Source organism: Castor canadensis, chromosome 7 (assembly GCF_047511655.1).
Source record: "Castor canadensis chromosome 7, mCasCan1.hap1v2, whole genome shotgun sequence".
Lineage (NCBI taxonomy): Eukaryota > Metazoa > Chordata > Mammalia > Rodentia > Castoridae > Castor > Castor canadensis.
In genome coordinates this window covers 154,940,897-154,963,206 of record NC_133392.1, presented here as the reverse complement: position 1 = coordinate 154,963,206, position 22,310 = coordinate 154,940,897, and the positions used below count along the sequence as shown (strand labels likewise).

General features: G+C 46.5%; 1 protein-coding gene across 3 annotated transcripts in view; it reads left to right on the top strand.

The window, feature by feature from the left end:
- The window catches only part of Disp3 (dispatched RND transporter family member 3), a 51,718-nt gene that overhangs the window by 12,282 nt on the left and 17,126 nt on the right, over positions 1-22,310 (top strand). For 2 of the 3 annotated variants that reach the window (XM_020181657.2, XM_074081354.1), the window contains exons 2-9: positions 5,825-6,884; positions 7,379-7,598; positions 17,430-17,566; positions 18,524-18,658; positions 19,074-19,234; positions 20,357-20,496; positions 21,600-21,718; positions 21,913-22,074. In XM_020181657.2, coding sequence (XP_020037246.2) covers positions 5,828-6,884; positions 7,379-7,598; positions 17,430-17,566; positions 18,524-18,658; positions 19,074-19,234; positions 20,357-20,496; positions 21,600-21,718; positions 21,913-22,074 — 2,131 coding nt within the window. In that variant the 5' untranslated portion in view covers positions 5,825-5,827. Of the gene's footprint in view, positions 1-5,824; positions 6,885-7,378; positions 7,599-17,429; positions 17,567-18,523; positions 18,659-19,073; positions 19,235-20,356; positions 20,497-21,599; positions 21,719-21,912; positions 22,075-22,310 lie in introns of those variants that run through there. The other variant, XM_074081355.1, reaches the window with a different exon arrangement.

The following is a 22,310-nucleotide window of genomic DNA, read 5'->3' as shown; positions in this document are numbered from 1 at the left end:
CCGGGCTTTGCCCCCACTTTCTCTGTGGGATGCTTTATGCCCTATTGTTTTAGAGTTCTCCAGAGAAGCAGAACCAACAGGATATTTTTCTTTCTTCTGTAAAATGGGGGTGCTCACATACCTGCCTTGCAGGGCTGATGTGAGGATGGCAGTTTGAAGAATACTGAGGTCCCAGTGGTTCAGAGCTAATTATGATCATATAATTATCTTAGTCAGTGTCAGAGTTCCTGCATTGTGGAATAGAGTTCCTGGGCTTTTGGCTCCCTGCACAGGTGTGTGGTTTTGCCCCAGATCTATCATAGTTCTAATGCTTCTGTCTCATAGCCTGAGATGGAGTATCCAAGCCTTCCAGAAAGGTTTGAGATTCTGGACAACAGACACAGGCAGTGGGGAAGTAGACTCTTCTCCCAGGTTCTGAGAAGATGGAGTATCTGAACTTAGAGCCATGATACCTAGGCGGGACTGTGGTCTCCTCTTTTCTCTCCTCTCTTCTCCACCTCAGATGAGATGGAGTCATGAAAGGGACAGGCCCACAACCAGGAGGCAAGGAGACAATGTCCCTACCTCAGCATATGGGGGTAAACGGAGCTGTTCAGCCCAAAAGATTTCATTTTGAACTTCACCCCAAATTTCTCAATCCAAGGCTGAGAGAATTAAAGACCCCAAGATGTTCTAACAACCAGAGCTGAACACCTCGAGTCAGAAAGAAAAAGCTGATTAGCTCCTAATTGCCGTTAAATTATATATACATATACATATTTTAAGTCGAATCTGCATGTCTAATGTGATTTTTTGATTACATTTTAATAGTCTGGCTGGGATGGGAGAATGAAGAAGGAAGGGTTCTGTCATCCCTTGCCAGAGGAGGGAAGTAAACAGGGCAGCAAGAGACTTGGCCTGGGGCCACATCCCTGAGAGCCCAGAGCCAGGCCTTGTGGGGAGCTGGGTGGGGTCAACACCCCTTCCCACTAAAGCCCCTTTCTGTCCATCTGGACAAGTCCATCCGGCTTGTGACTTAAAGGCCTTTCCCCTTTGCCTTTAAAAAAATAGCTTCTTAATTTTGCTCTTTGGATCCATATGCCACTTCCAGGCCTGATTGTTCCCTGGGACTGCCAGAAATGCCCCCAGGATCTGGTGGTGGAGTCAGATAGAAACTTCCAGGCAAGAGTTCTGGCCCTGCCCCATTAGGATGGCCTTGAAGACTCCCACCCCTCTCCTTGCTGGGTCTCAGTGTTGGTGTGTATGAAATGAAGGTGTAAGACTGACTAGGTGTGCTCTGGGGGCCCTTTGGGTCTGATGGGGCATGCATGGTCTACTTCCGGTTCATTTCAACACCGCTCTTTCCATCTCGGAGGAATGAGGGGCTTCCATACTCTGTCACCCACTGAGCATTTGCCAACTCCCTGTCCCCATGTCTTGCCATCTGGCTGAGGTCCCTTCCACCACAGCCTCAGCCAGCTCCCCTTGGTTTCTCCTTGGAAGATAGAACCCTCTCCCATCATAGTAACTCCTCAAAGAGCTGAAAGCTATTAGCAAAATCCCTCCCCATTCATACGCACACATTCTATTTTTAAATAACATTTACTTCTGATTCGAAAAATAAGGCTGTACCTGATCATTGCAGAAAAACTGGAGACAGACAAGCATAAAGGAGAAAATAATAATCACCCATAATCTTCCCAAATAACGATAACCACTATTAATAGGTTTTATTTAAGTACACACATATGGGATTTTTTTTTCTGTGATAAAAATGGGATTGTGCTGCAGATGTGCCTTCAGGTCATCCCTGCCTATGTGTGAAGCCTTGAGTCTAGCTCAAGTTCTTCCTTCCCAGACTCCCAGGCTCCCAGGCCTGTAGGCCCATTAGGTGGGTGCCTCAGTGCCTTTCCTCAGGCAGGAAAACCTTACTCTGTGGCTATGTAAGCACCTTGGTTCAGAGGCCTCTGGGAGGCCCAGAGTTGAAATACTGACTGCCTCCAAGTGTGTAATTCTGTGTGTGTGTCTATGTGTGTCTGTGTGTGTGTACACATAAGAAAGAGAAGGAAGCCAGACAGGGTAGTACACATCTATAAGGCCAGCAATTGGGAGGCTGAGGCAGGAGGATCATGAGTTAAGAGGCCAGTCTGGGCTACATAGTGAGACTCTGCCTAAAAAAAAAAAAAAAAAAAAGAAGAAGAAAGAAAAGACGGACCGAAAGACAAAAACATAGAAGGAGACAGTATTGGGCACTGGGGAGAACACTCCAAGGACTCACCATAATGCAGGGGGAAGGCATAAGCTAGCTCCAGGGATCATTGTCCCACTTCAGCTACATCTGAGTCACAGGTGGGCACCACAGGAGCCACCCTTGTTCCTTTCCACAGAGCAAAGGGAGCCTCCTGCTAAGCAAATCCACTCCTATCACTTGAGAAAGAAAACAACTTTGCAAGCCGCTGTCCAGCCCACCTAAGTTCAGGGTTGAGTCTACTGGTTGAAGTGTGGGTGGCAATGCCCACCCAACAGCCTGGCTTTGGTTTTGATGGGGTGGAGGGACTCTCGGCCCACACTGACTCTCCTGGGCCTGCAGACTGGGAAGTGGGAATGCCCAGATATCTGGGACCTCTCAGAGACTTCAGGGGTGTCCCAGCTAGAGGTACCTTGGCCTCTGCCTTCTCACTTCAAGTTGGGGGAGTCAGGGCCCCAAGAGGGGGAAGGACATGCCCACAGCTACACAGAAAGCTGATGGTTGAGGCAGCCCTGGGGACTTGTCAGTGTCCCCAGTCTGGTGTGACTTCCCACATGGCAGCTCCTTATTGGTGGGGGCTGAGAAGGCAGGTGCAGGGGTACAGAGGGGCCATGACAGACTAAGAATTCAGCAGTTCCACCTCATATGCTTCCAGATGCTTCCCAACCCAGGCAGAGCCATACTCTCTGCCGTATGCTTATGTTGCCTGGTGTCTCACGGTCTCTTCTGTCCAGGGGAAAGTCCTGTGAATCCCTAAGCCAAAACCATCGGACCCTCCTTTTCCTTCATTCAACTCAGCTGCTGAGCACTGCTTACCTCCCCCAGGAGTACTTTGAGCCAAAGGGACCCAGCAGGGAACAAACAAGCCAATCCCTGCTTCCTTGGAGCTCACAGCCACGAGGCTGTGGGGCTCTCCTCGGAGGTGGAGTGGCTGTTCCCAATTTTCTGTTCATTTAAATTCCACAAATGCTGTCTGCAGGGCATGGAGTCACACATGCGGGACAGGGCTGCATTTCTTGTACCCACGGTAGTGATGTGTAACAAGCACTGTGCTGGGGAGAAGGCGGTGCGCTCTCTCATGCTCCATGGGAGGAATATGGACCTCCTAATAAGGTTGAAGATTGGGTTACTCCATAGCTACCCATGGAAAACCTCACTTGTGTGCTCTCATCCCGTGGTGGCTGACACTGGCCACTAGCTGGCTTGTTCTACATGTAGTCTACATGGGTCAGTTTGGGCTTCCCCACAGCATGGCTGCCAGGTTCCAAGTATTAGGGTCCCAAAGAAAGCCCAGAAGAAGCTGCATCCCTCTTTATTATCTAGCCTTCAAGTTCCCAGAGCTGCACTCCTGCCACAGGGATCTACTTGAGTCCTCAAGTGGACAGAGGGTAACAGAGTTGTAGCTATTATCTCTCAAGCACATATAACCTACCAGCCGGTGAGCAGCCATCATCCTTTCAGCCATCTCAGTGGGCCTGCTGTTGTCCCCATTCTGTAGATCGGAAGTCAAAGGTTCAGGAAGGCTGCTCTGCCTGCCCAAGTCACACAGCAGGGATCGCACCCAAGTCTGTCTGCCTCCAGAGCCACAGCTCTCAACACTCTGTACCCAGCTCTCCATCCCTATCCCTAAGTCATTTTTGGCCCCAGGGAAAGTGTGATGAGAAACTTAGGTGGGCAGCTGCCCCTAGGTTCAGATCTAGGAAGATTTTTTGGCAGAAGGAACATCAAGCAAAGCCTTGAAAGATGAGTTCCATTTGGACACCTTTGGAATAGGGTGGCAATCCTCATGGAGTAGCAGTGGATAAAAGGGCCCCCAAACCACCCAGGAGGGTTGCTGTGGCCCAGAATACTGGCCTTCACCCCCTCACACACCAACACATTGTAAACTGTACTCCCCACAAGGCAGGCTGAAGTGGGAGTAGTGGGTGGGTTTAGACCCCAAAAAAATGTCCCAGTGGTCCCTGCCCTCGACTGTATTACCAGCAGCTTCCTCCTTCTGAGGCTAGGACTGGGGTGGAGGCTTCCTCCTCTTCCACCCCTCTGTGAAGACTTGGGTTTTCTCTTTGGAGATGGGGTAGGTCTGGGCTGTTCTCCTGTGCAAATGCAAACTGGGCCTCAGAACAGCAAGCATCCCTGTAGCAGGCTTGCTGGTTTGGGGCATTGTGAATCGGAAGTTTAATTATCTCATTGATACAAATCTTGTGTATTCCAACAGCAGTCTCTGTCCCTTCCAGGCCTCTCTCTTTCAAGTCTTGTGTTGTGTACCTCTCCTCTCCCACCCACACTAGGGATCCCCTTGGTCCCTGGGTTCCTCCCTTCTTTTGTTCCCTATTTGCATCTGTCTTCCCCCACCCCTCCCTTTTCCACTCTCCTCTTTGTTGGTCTCCTCTTTCCATCTGTCTCTGTCTTAAATCTCCCCAGTGTCTGTCTCTGTTGCCTGGCTTCCCCTCACCCTCTCTTCCTTGCTTTCTCTGGACTGACGGCAGTCCCCTCTCTTCTTGGACAGACGTCTAGTTGAAATGGAGCACTCTAAAGAATGCTAATAGGAAAGGCAGCATTAATTAGCCAGCTCTGGCATAATTAGCTCCACTGCCTGGTGTCTTAACTGGATAATGAGCCTCTCTGTCTAAACAGAAGGCAGGCAGGACAAGGGGACTAGGCCATGCCTGGTGATGCCAAAGGGGTCCTGCCTTTGGGCCACCCTACTGGAATCCTCGGGTTGCCCATCGCTGCCCTCTCCTGCCAGGCCCTCCTGCTGCTGTGCTCAGATCATGGGGAGGCAGATGCCTGGCCCCTGCCTGTGCCCAAAGGTTCGATGTTGCTGGAGCTGCATATAAAGTGGCCTGAGTCTGAAACAGTGGCTGCAGTTGCAGCCTTCCAGACAGGGGGTGGGGAGCTACGGATGGCTCTTGAGAGCTATGACAGGCACTGAGCCCTGGCACAGCCCCCTGAGCAACAGCTGAGCACGTTACAGTCCCCAGAGGGGAGCAAAGAAATGCTTATGTGACAGCACTTAACGGACTACACAGGCTGCAGAGTACTTGCACCCTTGACTCCACAGTCACGAGGCAGAGATGGCCCCTTCCCTTTTATAAATGATGACTCAAGTTCAGAGACGCACACTGCCTTGCCAGTGTTCACACTGGCAGGACCCAAACCAGGGTCTGTCTGATTGCAGACATCATTTTCCTTCCCTACTACCTTGATACTTCCTGAAGGTTCATGACAGCTGCTTATTGGACATGGTTGTTGTGGTGTCATATCTTACAGTGGCCTTGAGTTCTACAGAGAATGCAGCACAACCCAAAAATATCACGTGTAGTCAAAATTCTCGAATATCCCTTTCAGGGGGAGAAACATCTTTTCCGTTTGGGCTGGCAATTCTCTTTTTCTTGGCCTTGAAAGCCAAGATCTAGTTGGGGAAAGAGATGAGGAAATAGCGGGATTTTTCTTTCTGTTTGGTGCACGTGTGGAGTTCGGTAGAGCTGAGCCTGCTAGATGCGATTCTATTAATATTTGGGTGAGTGGACGGGGCTCGTACCCAGGTGGGGCACTGCCCCCTCCTTCCAGGCTGCTGACTCTCTCCCTCTCCTGTAGGCTATGGACTCAGAGGATGACCCCCTCCTGCAGGATGTGTGGCTAGATGAAGAGCAGGAAGAGGAAGAAGCAACAGGTGAGACCTTTAGGGGGGCCCGGAAGTCAGGGCCTCGACCTGGGGCGGGGGAGCAGTGTTGCTGGCGGCGCTGGACCTTACCTCCTCGGCCCCCAGCCTCGGGGTTCTGGAGTACCCTGGGATGGGCCTTCACCAATCCATGCTGTGCGGGGCTGGTGCTCTTCCTGGGCTGCAGCATCCCTATGGCCTTATCAGCCTTCATGTTCCTCTACTACCCGCCGCTGGACATTGACATCTCCTACAATGCCTTTGAGATCCGCAACCACGAGGCCTCTCAGCGCTTTGACGCCCTCGCCTTGGCACTCAAGTCCCAGTTTGGATCCTGGGGGCGCAACAGGCGCGACTTAGCCGACTTCACCTCTGAGACGCTTCAGCGACTTATTTCAGAGCAGCTGCAGCAGCTGCATCTTGGTAACCACTCGCGACCCGCTCCCAGAGCCCCACGCACCGTAACTGCGACCACCCAAAAGCCAGTGGCCAATCCGAGTGGGCGTCTTCGGCGCGAAGCCCCGCCCCTGGTGGATCGGGCAGCCAACCGGAGTGGAACCCCGCAGGACCAGCGCTCGGCGAAGAATGGGCGGCGCCAGCCCAGCGCCCCACCCCCTGCAGCCACCGTGGCCAATCAGAGCCGTGTCCGTCGGGGCACCTCGCGCTGGGATTACTCGCGTACTTACGTGAGCCCTAATACCCAGACGCACGCGCACTGGCGCATAGAGCTCATCTTCCTGGCTCGTGGAGACACCGAACGCAACATTTTCACCAGTGAGCGGCTGGTCACAATCCATGAGATTGAGCGCAAGATCATGGACCACCCAGGCTTCCGGGAATTCTGCTGGAAGCCCCATGAAGTGCTCAAGGACCTGCCGCTCGGCTCCTACTCCTACTGCTCTCCCCCCAGTTCACTCATGACCTACTTCTTCCCCACCGAGAGGGGCGGCAAGATCTACTACGATGGCATGGGCCAGGACCTGGCAGACATCCGGGGTGAGCAGGTCCAGCGTGGCTTGGGTTTGCTTAGACAGAGAACCAGGAATCTGGTTGGAGGAAGATGGGAGACGGGTTGAAGGAAGATCAAGGCTGGGTTAGTGTTAGGTACATCAGGGATGGGGACTTGGGGAAGAGCGGGGGACAGGGCCAGAGAATGGTGGTAGGGGCTGGGGCAGGTATTGGATGTACCGCTTAAGGGAGGACCTGGGCGAGGCACAACACAAGGAGGAGGGACTGGAACAGGACTGGAAGGTGGAGACTCAGGAACGCAAAACCTGAGCCCTGGAATTTTGTGAGGTTTAAATTGGAATGCAAGTGTCAACCTGGTGGGAGCTTCTTGGGAAGCTGTAGGTTCTTGAAACCATCCCTGCCTTGTTAGTTCCCCCTCGAGGTAGGAAGCTCCCTAATACCTTGAAGCAGTGTGAGGTGATGGTGAGGAGGGCTGGTGGGAGCTGTCCACTGAGCTGTTTGGGCTCCACCCTGCCCCGCAGGATCCCTAGAACTGGCCATGACTCATCCCGAGTTCTACTGGTACGTGGACGAGGGCCTCTCGGCAGACAATCTGAAGAGTTCCCTCCTGCGCAGTGAGATTCTGTTTGGAGCACCCCTACCCAACTACTACTCTGTGGATGACCGCTGGGAGGAGCAACGGGCCAAGTTTCAGAGCTTTGTGGTCACCTACGTGGCCATGCTGGCCAAGCAGTCTACTAGGTAGGAAGTCCAGCTGCATCCCAGTGGGTGCCTGTCCCTGCATGTACCAGGAGAGACCGAGCTGTACTCGGGTAGTGAATTGGTTTCCATGGGTCTCTTACTCATAAACCTCAGGTCTCCTTCCCTACAGTCTTTTTCCTAGGAATTCTTTCTTCCCAAATCAGAGCAGAGCCAGGTGCATCCTCTTTGTCTCTCTGAAAGACACCCTTTTCTTGATCAGTGCTAATCGTTAGTGAACATGACAGCTTTGAGGGAGGTAGGTAATTCCAGAACTCTTGCCCTGGAGGCTTGGGTATTGATTTTCTCCTGAGATGGTGTTTTCTAGAAAGATTACTGGCCAGGGATTAAGGACTCCTGTCTGCCTTTAATACCCAGGGAGACAGTGTACAAGTCACTTCGTTTCTCCCAGCATTAGTTTCCCTACTTGTAGATGGGGAGTAGGATTTCTGTTACCTTGGTCATCTGGAAGACATGAGGTAACAAATGTAAAGGTGCTTTAGGATGGTGTGTCCTGGGATACAGCTGGTGGGTTCCTCCCCTCCAGGACAGGGCAGAGTCTTGCTGGGTAGTGACTCTGGTGTCGTTCTAGTCCCTAATTCTAACAGGCCAGACATAGGAGGAATCATTCCACCGGAAGTACCCTTGGCAGTGCCTCCCATTGCTCACCTTTATATTGAGCGACCGCCGAATAATCAGTTGTCATCACTCGAGCACTGACTTTGTGCCACACACTGTTCTAAGCCCATTAAAGACACTCTCATTTAATTCCTACACCAACCCAAGGAGGGAGCAGTGCTGTTATGATTATCTCTAATTTACACTTGAGGAAACTGAGACACAGCACAATTAAGTTGACCAGAATTTTAAAGCTCTTCATCAGTGGCTGAATGGAATCCACACACAGGCTTTCTGATCCACAGCCCATGCCCCTGGGGTTTCTATATCAGCTAATGTACTCGGAGCCCTCTCCCTGCCCTGTTCCTTTGCCATGCAAGCACCTGTGCATCTATAAAGGTCTGTCTTTGACTGTTTTCCTCTGAGGCTGGTTAAATGCTCACTACTGGTTTCCAGTCCCCTTCTCCTCAGGGAGGCAGGAAAGAGCCTCCTTTGGATGTTGGATGGAAACATCTCTGTGTGGTGGGATCCCAGTTACTTCACTTCCTAGTTGTGGGAGTTTCCCTGAGCTTTTTTGCCTCTCTGAGCTACTTTTCATCAGAGTGATTGTCACTTTGTATTTTATTCATAAATGAAAGTGCAGTCCTTGAATCAACAACATCAGCATCAGCTGGGGGATTGTTAGAGTTGCAAAATTGCAAGCCTGTCCCCAGATCTACTTATTCCGGGAGCTTTGTTTGCATGTGAAAGTTTGAGAAAGGTCTGGTTTCATTATGTCTCAATAGTGTGAGTTAGTTGAGGCCTGGGATTGTTTTTGGCTAGTTTCTGTGGGCCCAGCCCCAGCAGTGTGTCAGGCAACCCTTAGTGAGGATTTGTCTGAGGAATGACTGAATGACTGACTGGATGGATGGATGGAGGTATCTTAAGAACAGGCAACTGAAAGGGGCTGACTGTGGAAGGCTCTTTAGTGTTTCAGAAACCAATTATCCCTGTAGAAGTGTTCATCTGCTAAGATCAAGCCCCTGCCCTTAGGGGGAGAAAAAAAAAAAACCTTCCCTTCCCCCTAGAGCTTCATAGCAATTGTGACAGCCAGGGCTCCTAGGGACTCGATTTCAGTGTCATTTTTGAATTAATAGAATCTTTTTTATTTTATTATTGGCAACCCAAGAAATGAAAGCATGTGCCTTGACTCAATACAGAATTATGCACGTCATCACTTTTACTACTTCCTGATAATACAAGTCTTAGAATACTGCCACTGCTTTTATTGTGTATCAGCCTTTTGCATTTTTATCGTGTGTGTTTTAATTCTATATGCATTTAAAACCTCATAAGGCATTACATTATTTTACGTAGTCTGTGTTCATTTGTATTTATTCACATACTTACCTTTCCTGATGCTCTGTTACTTTCCACAATTTCATGTTTCCCTCTGGGATCATTTTCTTTGTGTCTAAAGAACTCTCTTTAGTTTTCTTTTAGTGTAGGTTTGCTGGTGATAAAATCTGTTTTATTTGCCTAGAAAACATCTTTATTTTACTTTCATTTTGAAGTCTATTTTTGCTGGTGTAGTTGTAAATTAGCAGTTATTTTAATACTTTAGAGATGTCTTTCCACTGTCTTTTGAATTCCATTATTTCAGTAGAGAAGTTAGTTGTAAATCTTTTTTGTTGCTTCTTTAAACATTTATTTTTCCTCTAGTTTTAAAACTTCTCTTTAGGCTGGTGGAGTGGTTCAAGTAGTAGAGCACCTGCCTAGCAAGTGCAAGGCCCTGAGTTCAAACCCTAGTGCTGCCAAAAAAAAAAAAAAGATTTATCTTTATCTTTAGTTTCACTAGTTTTAGTATGATTTTCTTTGTATCTGATTTGCTTGGGTTACATAGCTTGAATCTGTAGATTGATGAGTAATCGATCAATCAGTTTTAGGAAATTCCTGGCTCTTATCTCTTCAGATGCTGCTTCCACCTTGTTCTCTGTACCTTCTCCTTTTAGGACTGTAATTATATAAACATATATTTTTTTCACAGAGTTCCATCTGTACTCAATGCTCTTTTCTAGGTTTTACCTAATTTTTTTTTCTTTCTGTATTTTGGTTTAGATATTCCAGTTCACTAATGCTATCTTCTACTGTATCTAATCTGCTCTTTAATAACTGTTGAGTTTTTAATGTTCATGTTCTGTTTTTCTGTAAGAATTTCCATTTGATTCTTTTTGTAGATCCTTTTTTGTTCATAGTCTCCTCTCTATTCATAAGCATACCAATTATAATGGATAACCTGTAGATTTGTTTCTGTAGTCTGTTCTTTTGCTTGGTATTTGGTTATGCAGTTCTGCCTGTACGTAGCCTGGTAATTTTTATTACATAATGAACACTGTGCAAAAACACATAGGTGCAAAATAGTGTTATTTCCTCCCCATAAAGAGTATCCTCTGCTGTCCTGTGCAGATAGCAGTATGACTAATCTCCTTCAACAACACAGTCAAGGATGTCTGTAACCCTGGAAAGTCTCAGTCTACCTCTAGTTGGCCCTAGGTGCTCTAGGATTTTCAACTGTAAGCCTGGTGTATTCTGCAGAGTCCCTTCCCCTGACAGGTTCCAAACTTAATTTTTATTTCTCAAAGATGGAAACAAACAAACCTCCACTCTGCTTTGTTCTGAGGCTTTCTGGTTAGGTTTTTGGCTATGCAGCCCTGTCTTCAGCCAAAGTGCTGAAGGAAAACTGGCCAGTGTCTGGCTGCCTCTCAGGTCTCTGCCCAAAACTGTAGTAGTTTATCTGACTCCCAGCCAAGGCTTTCAGCCTTCCACCCTTGTTTGGAAGCAGCAAATGCCTCTCAGGTAAAAACGGCCATACAAGGACAGCTTACCTCTCCTAGGCTCTTTCCTTACTGGAATCTTAGCCCTTTGGTTCTCATTATTTCAACAACTCTCAGCCATCATCAGATGGATGATTTCTGAATTTACCTGATTTTTTAGGACAGTCAGCCCTCTATATTCTCAGATTCTGCATCCTTGGATTCAACCAACCATGAGTTGAAAATATTGGGGGGAAAATTGCGTCAATATTGAACACATTCAGACTCTTTTTGTCATTATTCCCTAAGCAATAAAGTATAATTATTTATGTAGCATTTACACTGTAGTAGATATTATACGTGATATAGAGAGAAGGATGTGTATAAATTTTATGCAAATACTATCCCATTTTGTACAGGGGACTAGAGCATTCTTGGATTTTGGCATCAGAGGGAGGTCCTGGAACCAGGCCCCCATGGATATGGAGGGATCACTGTAGTTCTAGGCAAGGACCCTGGTCTTCCATGAGCTATTCCTTCCTACCTGAGAGTAAATGTTTGCACCTGTATCTTTTTACAGCCAGCAACTAGGACCCAGAACCTAGAAGACACTTTATTTTTTTTCTTTTATTATTCATATGTGCATACAAGGCTTGGGTCATTTCTCCCCCCTGCCCCCACCCCCTCCCTTACCACCCACTCCGCCCCCTCCCTCTCCCCCCCACCCCCTCAATACCCAGCAGAAACTATTTTGCCCTTATTTCTAATTTTGTTGTAGAGAGAGTATAAGCAATAATAGGAAGGAACAAGGGTTTTCGCTGGTTGAGTTAAGGATAGCTATACAGGGCATTGACTCACATTGATTTCCTGTGCGTGGGTGTTACCTTCTAGGTTAATTCTTTTTGATCTAACCTTTTCTCTAGTTCCTGGTCCCCTTCTCCTGTTGGCCTCAGTTGCTTTTAAGGTATCTGCTTTAGTTTCTCTGTGTTAAGGGCAACAAATGCTAGCTAGTTTTTTAGGTGTCTTACCTATCCTCACCCCTCCCTTGTGTGCTCTCGCTTTTATCATGTGCTCAAAGTCCAATCCCATTGTTGTGTTTGCCCTTGATCTAATGTCCGCATATGAGGGAGAACATACGATTTTTGGTCTTTTGGGCCAGGCTAACCTCACTCAGAATGATGTTCTCCAATTCCATCCATTTACCAGCGAATGATAACATTTCGTTCTTCTTCATGGCTGCATAAAATTCCATTATGTATAGACACCACATTCCTAGAAGACACTTTATAAATACCATGCAAATTAAAGTGTTCACAAATAAATGATTGATTTAACTTGCAGTTTTCTACCCAAAGAACAATTGCTCTATTTAATTCAATAAGGTAGGTAATTCCAAGATCTTTTCTCCAAGATCTTTTAGATGTCCTGGTTGAAGTATAAAGACAACTTCATTGAGGTATAATTGGCAACAACCCTCTGCATATACTTAAATTTTATAACTTGGTTGGTTTTAACACATTGATATACTATGAAACCTTCACTGCAATCAAGATAGTGAAAATATCTGTCACTCAATGTGTTTTCTCATGTCTGCCTCATAATTGGTCCACCCTGCCTCCCACCACCCTAAGAAAACACTTTTCTGTTTTCTATCATGATATGTTGGGTTTTATTTCCTTGAGTTACATACGCATGGCATCGTATAGTATGTACCCTTTTGTTTGGCTTATTCCATTCCATCTAATTAATTTGCATTGTGTCCATGTCATCGTGTGTATCAACAACTTATTCTTTCTGAATGCTGAGTAGTAATACTCCATTGTGTGGAAATGCTATCTTTTGTTCATCTTCTCACCTGTTGATGGATATTTGGGTTTCCAGGTTTGGCTGTTGCAGATAAATCTGCAATGAACATTCTTGTATAAGCCTTTGGGTGGACATATACATTCCTTTGTCTTAAATACCTAGGAGTAAAATGACTAGGTATATGTTTAACTTTTTAAAAACCTGTCAAACATTTCCAAATTGGTTGTACCATTTTACATTCCCACCAGAGGTATATGAGAATTCATGTTCTTCCACATCCTTTCTAACACTTGGTATGGACAGTGTAAAGTGTTTTTATTTTTAGCTTTTCTACAAAAAGAAGAGGAAGAAGTTGAAGATTTAACTATTCTGATAGGTGCATAACAGTATCTCACTGTGGTTTTTGTTTCATTTTCCCCAGTTACTAGTGATGTTGGGCATCTTTTCATGTGCTTACTTAATATCTATTTATTTTCTTTGGCGAACTGAACTGTCTGTGCAGGTCTTTTGCCCGTTTTCAATTGGGTTTTTTATATTTAGTACTGTGTGATGTTCCATTTTGAGTTAATCTTCATCTATGGTGCAAGACATGGTATGAGGTTTATTATTTTGAAATGAATATCTAATTATTCCAGCATCATTTGTTGAAAAGACTGTTCATTTCCCACTGAATTACCTTTGCACCTTGGACAAAAATCTGTTGACAATGTATGTGTGGCTCTGTTTTTGGATTTGCTATTCTGTTTCATCAATCTGAACAGTCTTAATTACTGTAGCTTTATATCAAGTCTTTGTTTTTTTCACTGTTGGAGATCCAACCCAGTGCCTGGTGCGTGCTAGGCAAGTGCTGAATCAGCTTGTTTATTTCTACAAAAAAAAATAAGTCTGCTGGGATCTTGAGTCTGATTTTGTTTATTTCGTAGTTCAATTTGAGGAGAACTGACATCTCAGTATTGAGTGTTTGGACCTATGAACATGAGGTATCTGCCATCTTTTGTCATATTTATTCCTAAGTGTTTCATATGTTACTCTATTGTAAGTTATATTTTTAAAATTTCATTTTCCAAATGTTTAGTTGCTAGCATTTAGAAATATAATTTGGGAGTTCTATAACCTTGCTGAACTTACTTATTAGTTCTGTTGGATTTTCTGGTTATTGTTTCATTTTGTTTTTTAGATTCCATTGGATTTTTTACATAGATAATTGTGTGTTGTACTAATAAAAACCATTTTGCCTTTTTCTAATTTCTTTTTTCTTGCCTGATTGAACTGGTTGTATTAAATACACAATCGTATATATTTAATGTACATATTAAATACATCCTGTCTTATTTCTGATAGAAGTATGTAGGTTTGTGGTATATTTTATTGGGTTAAGGAAGTTCCATTCTACTCCTAATTTGCTGGTAGTAATGAATATTGGATTTTTTCCTAATGTTTGTTCCGCATCTAGAGAGATGATTGTAGTTTCTTCTTTTTAAATTTAATGTGCTGAATCACATTGATTAAACTATTTATTCCTGGGGTAGACCCCGTTAGTCATGATACATTGTCTTTCTTATGTAGTCTTAGATTATGTTTGTATTCTGTGTTCATGGACACGATATGTTCATGATAAACATTGGGCTATACTTCTCTTGTAATATCTTTGTTCTATTTTGGTATCAGGGTAATTTCCGGCCTCACAAAATGAGTGGAGAGGTATTTTCTTTTCTTTAGTCTTTTGGGAAATTTGTATAGAACTGATATCATTTCTTCCTTAATTGGTAGAATTTGCCAATAAAACTGTGCCTAGAGTTTTCTCTATGAAAAAGTTTTTAACCTATAAATCCAATTTGTAAATATGTAAAGGCTATTAATTTACCTGTTTCTTCTTGTGTGAGCTTTAGTGGTTTGAATCTTTCATGGATCTGTCCATTTCATTTATATTCAGATCTGTTGGCATAAAGTGATTCATATTTTTCTCTTATTATCTTTATAATAGTTGTAGAAATTGTAGTGATGTTACATCTTCCATGTGTATCTTCCCTTTTTTCATGATCAGTCTGACTGAAAGCATAGAAGCTTTATTGTGCTCAGAGAGCTACATTTTTATTTAATTGATTTCCTCTATTGTTTTTCTATTTTTTTTTTTAACTTCTGCTCTGATCTTCATTATTTCCTTCTGCTTACTTTACATTTTATTTTCCCTGTTCTACTGTCCTAAAACAAAAGTTGAGGTCATTGACTGGAAACCTTTCTTCTTTTCTAATATAGATGTTTAGGGCCACAAAACTTCCCATAAGTACTACTATTTTAGTACTATTTTAGCACATCCCACAAATTTTGATATTTCGATGTTTTTTTTCAGTTATTCTATTCCTCTTCGATCTCTTCTTTAACTCGTGTGGTATTTAAAAACTGTTGTTTAGTTTATAAATAATTGGGGATTTTCCAGATACCTTTTTTCAACTCATTTTAAATTTAATTCCATCATAGTCAGAGAACATACTTTGTATGACTTAAATTCTTTGAGATTTATGAAGTCTTGTTTTATGGCCCATTTTATGACTGTCTTGCTAAATGTTCTTTGTGCACTTGAAAATAATGTATTCTTCTATCCTTTGGTGCAGTGTTCTATTAGTATTAATTAGATCAAGTTGATTGTGTTGTTCAAATCTTCTATGCCCTTACTGATTTTTTCTAATTGTTCTACCAATTATTGTAAGAGGGTGTTGAAATGTTCAACTATAATTGTGGATTTATCTGTTTCTTTTTTCAGTGCTTACAGTTTTTGCTTCATGTATTTTAAACTGTTATTAGGTTCAAATGCTTCTAGGATTATCATATTCTTTTGATGAATTGACCCATTCATCATTTTGAAATTACCTTTTTATACTCAGTAATTCATTCTGAAATTTACTTTATCAGTTATTAATACAGTCACTCTAGCTTTCTTTGGACTCATGTTAGCCTGGTATATATCTCTTTCTATTCCTTTTCTTTTCATCTTTTTTTTACATTTAAAGTGGGTTTCTTGTAGGCAGTGTGGTTTTCATTTTTTAAAAAATCTGACAGCCTCTGCCTTTTAATTAATGTGTTTAAATCACTTACAGTTCATGCAGTTATTAATATGGATAGACTTAAATCTATCTTATTCTTCTTGTCCGTTGTTCTCTGTTCTTCCTTTCCTCTCTTTTGTTTTCTTTTGAATGAATTATTTTCCATGTTTTTAATTTTATCTCCTTTTGGCTTTTTAACTGTAGGTTGTTTTAGGACTTATGGCATATGCATTTAAATTATCACAGTGTATCTTTGAGTCGTGTCACGCCTCACTCATCATGTACAAAAGTAGGAGCTTACCATTCTCCCTTCCTGGCTCTTACGCTACTGTTGCCAACATATGTTATTTATATTATAAACCCCATGCTACCTTGTTTTTTTTTAAGTTATCAGTTTTCTTTTGAAGAGACTTAAATAAGAATATTTCACTTATTTTTCATGCTATTTCCATTTCTAGTGCTTTTTGTGTAGATCACTTTCCTTCTGCCTGAGGGACTCCCTTCAACATCTCTTGTTGTGTGGGTATATCAGAGATCAATTCAGCTTTTATATATCTGAAGAGGGTTTTATTTTGCCTTTGTTTTTAAAATACATTTTTGCTAGGCCTAGAATTCTGGGTTGACTTTCTTTTCCCAGTATCTAAGGGATGTTGCTCCACTGTTTTCTAACTTGCATTATTTCTAGTGAAAACTCTGCTGTTGCCATTTTCTTTGTTCCTCTATATGTGATGTGTCTTTTTACTTAGGCTGCTTTCAAGATTTTCTCTTGGTCAATGCTATTAAGCAATTTGATTAAGATGTGCACTGTTGTACTTGTGTGTGTGTATTTTGTCTTGGAGTTTGTTACTCAGGGCTCTTGGATCAATGGGTTCATATTTTTCATCAAGTTTGGGAGTTTTTCAGCCATTCTGGAGAATCCAGGCTGCACTGAGGACAGGAAATGCTCTCAGGGCAGTGAGCAGGGCAACCATAGGACCCACTTGGTTTCTCATCTCTCAGGGATCATAATCCTTTGTTATCTGGTGTCTAGAATCTTTGTTCATATAGTTTCTTATAGTTCTGTCGGCTCTAGTGGGAAGGTAAATCCAGACTCCATCTTGTTATTCCCTGGCCAGAGTCAGATGTTACTGTTGTTTGTATTTTAATACACAGTTTGACCAGTTTGATTGTTTCTCTTATTAAAATAACTTGTGTTTAAGCACACATTGAATAGCAGTAGGAAACAGACTATCTAGAAGCCAGTTTGAATTTAAATTTTGCTGTGGATAAATAAAAATTGGAAGATGACATAGTACCTGGTTGTAATTATTATCTGTAGAACAGTGGCTCTCAACCTTGGCCATAGATCTGAATCACCTGGGAGATTTAAAAAACACTGATGATCCAGCTGTGCCCCAGAAATCCCAGTTTAATTTGTCTGGTCTGCCATCAGAATCTTTGGAAGCCCTCAGGTGATTCTAATGTCTAACCAAGGTAAAAGCCACTGGCAAATGCATGGCCCCTGGTCCTCTCTGTGCTCACAGCTGTCTTTGATCCCCTTCCTGTCCTTCCTGTCTCTGTGGCCTCCCTTCCCCCAGCAAAGTCCAGGTCCTCTACGGGGGTACAGACCTCTTTGACTATGAGGTGCGCAGAACCTTCAACAACGATATGCTCCTGGCCTTCATCAGCAGCAGCTGCATTGCCGCCCTTGTCTACATCCTCACCTCCTGCTCAGGTAGGGTTTTTTGGAAGACCCACAAGGGACAGCCCCTCCTCTTCCCAATGTGCTCCTGCCTGGCCAAAGCTGCTTCCCAGGAATTCCAGAATAGTCACAAATATACCAGTCAGAGCCAGGGTGGTCATTGTGCTCAGAAATCATCTTCAAAACCTGGGCAGGTAAATGGAGGTTCTGAGGCAGGCTGGGCCATCCCCAGAGCCCACACCCCAGAACCTCTCAGTTGACCTTTTGCCTTTCAGTCATCTTTCTCCTGTTGATGGCTTTGTGTTGGGGAGTCTGGGGCATCAGACTGTTGGTAGCCTGTTTTATATCCCATGTCAGCTACCTTCTGCCTAGGTTCACTTTCTACCTCTACCTCTCCCACTCACTAACTGCTTCTTGCTGCTGTCTGTATACAGTAGGTATGCCCTGTGGCCCAAGTAAAGAGATGGTAATGCCATCAAAACTGGAAAAAGTTGGATTAGGGCTGTGGCTCAAGTGGTGGAGCACCTGCCTAGCAAGTACAAGGTCCTGAGTTCAAACCCCAGTACTGAAAAAAAAACAAAAAAGGCAAAGGCATGAAGTCATCTACATAGCACATTAATTGGACCCCAACCATGTGTCAGTTGTGTAAGATGCCAGGATTGTGTGGTCGACCTGACAGATACAGTTCTACCCAGGACAACAGACAATACCCACTATTCATAGCTCTTTGCTAGTACTCAAGTACTACCTCAAAGATGAGGTCCCATGGGCCACTTTACTGACTCAGATGGCTTTGTCTACCATTCAGGCCCTTCTTTGGACATGGAGAACTGCGAATTGCCCTGATACCCATGCTGAGAAGAAGCAGGGTGGCAGATGGTGTGTAGGGCTGGGGGCTGAGGCAGGACCCAGATGAAGTCAGGGACACTAAAGGTTTGTGTTCCTCAAGGGTCCTCCTTGTCACCCCCTTGTGCCTCTTGTCCTGCCCAGTGTTCCTGTCCTTCTTTGGGATTGCCAGCATTGGACTCAGCTGCCTGGTGGCACTCTTCCTCTACCACGTGGTCTTTGGCATCCAGTACCTTGGCATTCTCAATGGGGTGGCCGCCTTTGTGATTGTGGGCATTGGTGAGTTGTCTCCATTGCTATAGCAGTGGGCCTACCACTCGGAAACTCTGTCATTCCCACCTCCAAGAAAGGGCCTTCTTCCTGTCACCCCTAGCTTCCACTGGGCTCTAAAGAGCCTCCCAGGCCTCAGAAGCTTTTGGAGCATAGGGATTAGACTATGAGTGAAGGGCAGAAAGCGTAAGAAGGTATGTTGGGTGGAGGGGAATGTGAAGGCAAAGGAGGAAAAGTAGGGAGCAGACATAGATTTGGAGGATGGGGTGGGTGGGGCCCAAGGGCATGGTGGGTGGGGCTTGGACTCATGGTGAGGCATGTGAGGGGGTCTTTGCAAACTAAAGCAGAACATTCCTAGAGCCCGACCTCCACCTCTCAGAGGTGGCCCAAGCTGAGCTGGCCCTGGCTGGGGCTCCCTCCACAGGTGTGGACGACGTCTTTGTGTTCATCAACACCTACCGCCAGGCCACCCACCTGGAAGACCCACAGCTGCGGATGATCCACACCATCCAAACAGCAGGCAAGGCCACCTTCTTCACCTCTCTGACCACAGCCGCCGCCTACGCAGCTAACGTCTTCTCCCAGGTGGGAGGCCCCTTCTGGCCTGGCCTGGCCTGGCCTCCCCACCCCTCCCACACATGGCTGGCCCCTGCCTCCACTCTTTCCGCCCACCCCATTTGTGACGACAAAGCCTTTACCTCCGGGTATTTGCCATTCCTCTAGAACCCACTCTTGTTACCAGTCACCGCTTACCAAAACCTAACAAGTGGGCAGATGATGGTAATACAAACAGTATTTATTATTGATACTACTGTTACTCACTAGTAGTCATTCTACCTCTGGTTGGGCACTTGCGTTACCAAAGTTCTCTTGTATTTAATCTTTATCACCCAAGACAAAGGTACAATTACCATCCTTACTTTTCCTATGCAGAAATTGGGGCTCAGAAAGGTAGTGACTTCCTCAAGGTCTCCCAGCTGGTAGTGGTGAACCCCTGACCCAGAGCTCTTCCCACCTGCCTGCTTTGCACCACGTTTTCATCCATCATACTGACTTCCTCTTTTCTGGCCCAAGCTCCAGTGTGGGGCTCTGGAAGCAGTCAGTTTGAGCTGGGTGCTGAGAATCTGAGAGATGCGTCTTTGAGAGACGTAAAAGGCACTAGATGCTGAGTACTTACCCAGGCCTTCCTGAGAACCACGTGCAGAAGGCAGACAGAGCTGGCTCACCTCCTGCTGTGGGAGTGGGCAGGCTGGTTAACCTCTGGGCCTCACTTGTGGGTTTTTCTGGGAGTGAAATGAGAAGATGATGCTGAAGGTGTTTCACAAGGAGCACAGGCTGAGTAGTTACAACTGTCCTGTCCCTGGGCAGGTCCCTGTGGGATTTCTGAGGCTCCTGTATCTGGTTGCCTGCTTCCATCAGGTGCATCAGTCTTTCCTTTCCCCCTCACTGACTTGACCTTCATTCCTATAATGACCACCACCATGCACTTCCTCTGGGCTAGGCGCTATTCTGGCCAGGGCTCCAGGGAGACAGGAGCTTCAGCTCTTGGACAGAGTGGGTGCTTCCTCCACTGCTGTGCCCAGCACAAACCCTTGGCTTCTGGTGTCCTCCTGGACCGGGCAGCCTGGGCCTTGGTCTGGAGTGGCTGGGGCCACAGGGGCACACAGGCTGACTAGCACCACATCCTGCCCTACCTCTTGGCTCCAGATCCCAGCTGTCCATGACTTTGGGCTGTTCATGTCGCTCATTGTGTCCTGCTGCTGGCTGGCTGTGCTCTTCACCATGCCTGCGGCCTTGGGCCTCTGGAGCCTCTACATGGCGCCGCTGGAGAGTTCCTGCCAGACCAGGTGAGCTGGCCTGCACCTTCCACATCTTGGATTGCCACAGCAGGCCTTTGGGGATACTTAGCACTCCACTGTCTCTTTCGTATGCCTCTGGGGTTCTTTGGTGAGCACCTGCTGTATGCCCAGTCCTGTGCTAGGCAGGGGACACAGGGAGGAAGTGCTCCTGTCCAGCAGTGAACATCTGTGACCTCCTGCATGCCAGGAAGTGGGCAAAGCCCTTCTGCACGAGATCTGTGACACCACTGCCTCTCCCCAATTCCTGGAATTTAGGTCCTCGTATTGTGCCCATTATGCAGTGAGGACATGGGCTCAAAGACATTGGGCAGCTTTCTCAGGGTCACCCATTTAGTAAGAGCAGAGCCAATTTAAGTCCAAGAACACCCACCTTCAGACGCTGTAGGTGATCCCAGCCCCCATGTTAATCCCAGCTGCTCACCTTGAAGGAGACACTCTTTAGACCTAGAGACAAATGGGCCCAGAGATGCCGTGGAGATTGAAGGCAAGGGTTGTGAGCCTGTGGCTGGGGAGATGGAGAGGGAGAGGTGGGCTCCTGGAGGCTGCCTGAGGCCAGAGATGATGGAGCATTGAGAGATGATGGAGGGTCTTGGGCTTGGGCCTTGGTTGGTGGGGGTTGGGGGTCTTCAACATACCCACCTGGCTTTGTTGAGCTAAGGTGGTGCTGGAGAAGATGAGAGTCTAGCAATTTGCTCAGCCTTGAACCTTGAACAGACTCACACCTCTCCCTCTGGGCGCCATGTGTGGTGGTGCAGGCTGGGCACTGTACCACGTTGCCCTGGCTAGGGCTCTACTGTCTACCACATGGCAGCAGAGGGATTGTCCCCTGCTCTGATCACCTCAGTGTTGTCACCCCTCACTCTGGCAGTGTCTACTGTCACCACTTGTCTCCCAGAGGAGACTGGCGCCTGAGGAGAGATGGCACTAGAAAGAATTTAGGTAACGGCTGCTGAAGTCTGGGGCGCTCGTCCCAAGCAAGATGTCTGCAGTAGGGTTGCAGCTGGCCTGGGTTCATGTGGTTGCCAGGGCCTTGCATTGTCCTCACTGGGTGCCTGTGACCCTGGGCTCATGCCTCCCCCTTCTCTCCACAGCTGCTACCAGTGGTGTGGCCGCAAGAGCTCCCTGCACTTCTCTGGGAGTGGCCCTGCCCCAGGGCCCATACCCTACCTGGATGATGACATCCCCTTGCTGAGCGTCGAGGAGGAGTCAGGTGAGAGTCAACAGGTGGGCCAGGCTGCCCCTGGGGGAGTGGCCCTTGCCCAGGGCATTTGAGAACCAGCTGGTACCAGGGCAGGTTTGGCCACGGTGGTCTATGGGACCCCTCACCTCAGCTTTCCTAAGAGAGGGTGCGGACCAGGGTGGGCTTCTACCCTGCTTTGACAGGCCGCTGCTCTGCCCTGGCAGTGTCACTGGAGCTGGGAGATGTGTCACTGGTGTCTGTGCCCCCTGAGGGCCTGCAGCCAGCCCCCACTGGGGGCAGCCGGGGCCAGCTCCTCACACAGCTGCAGGAACTCCTGCACCACTGGGCCCTGTGGTCAGCCGTCAAGAGCCGCTGGGTGATTGTGGGTAAGTGATCCACGCTCCCCTTCTCCATGTCACAGCCTCCGCCAGGGCCTGGGACGTGGGGGGCCCCACCAAATGCACAGGCACTGGGTCTTCCTGCAGGTGGAGTTGAGGCCAGAGACCCAAGCTGCCTCCCTCTCACTGAGCCTCCTTTCTGTGTGAGAGGCAGCTGGTCCTGCTATAGCCACTGTTTACCGACCACCTGCTGTGAGCCGGTCGCCAGTCACCACACTGGGCAG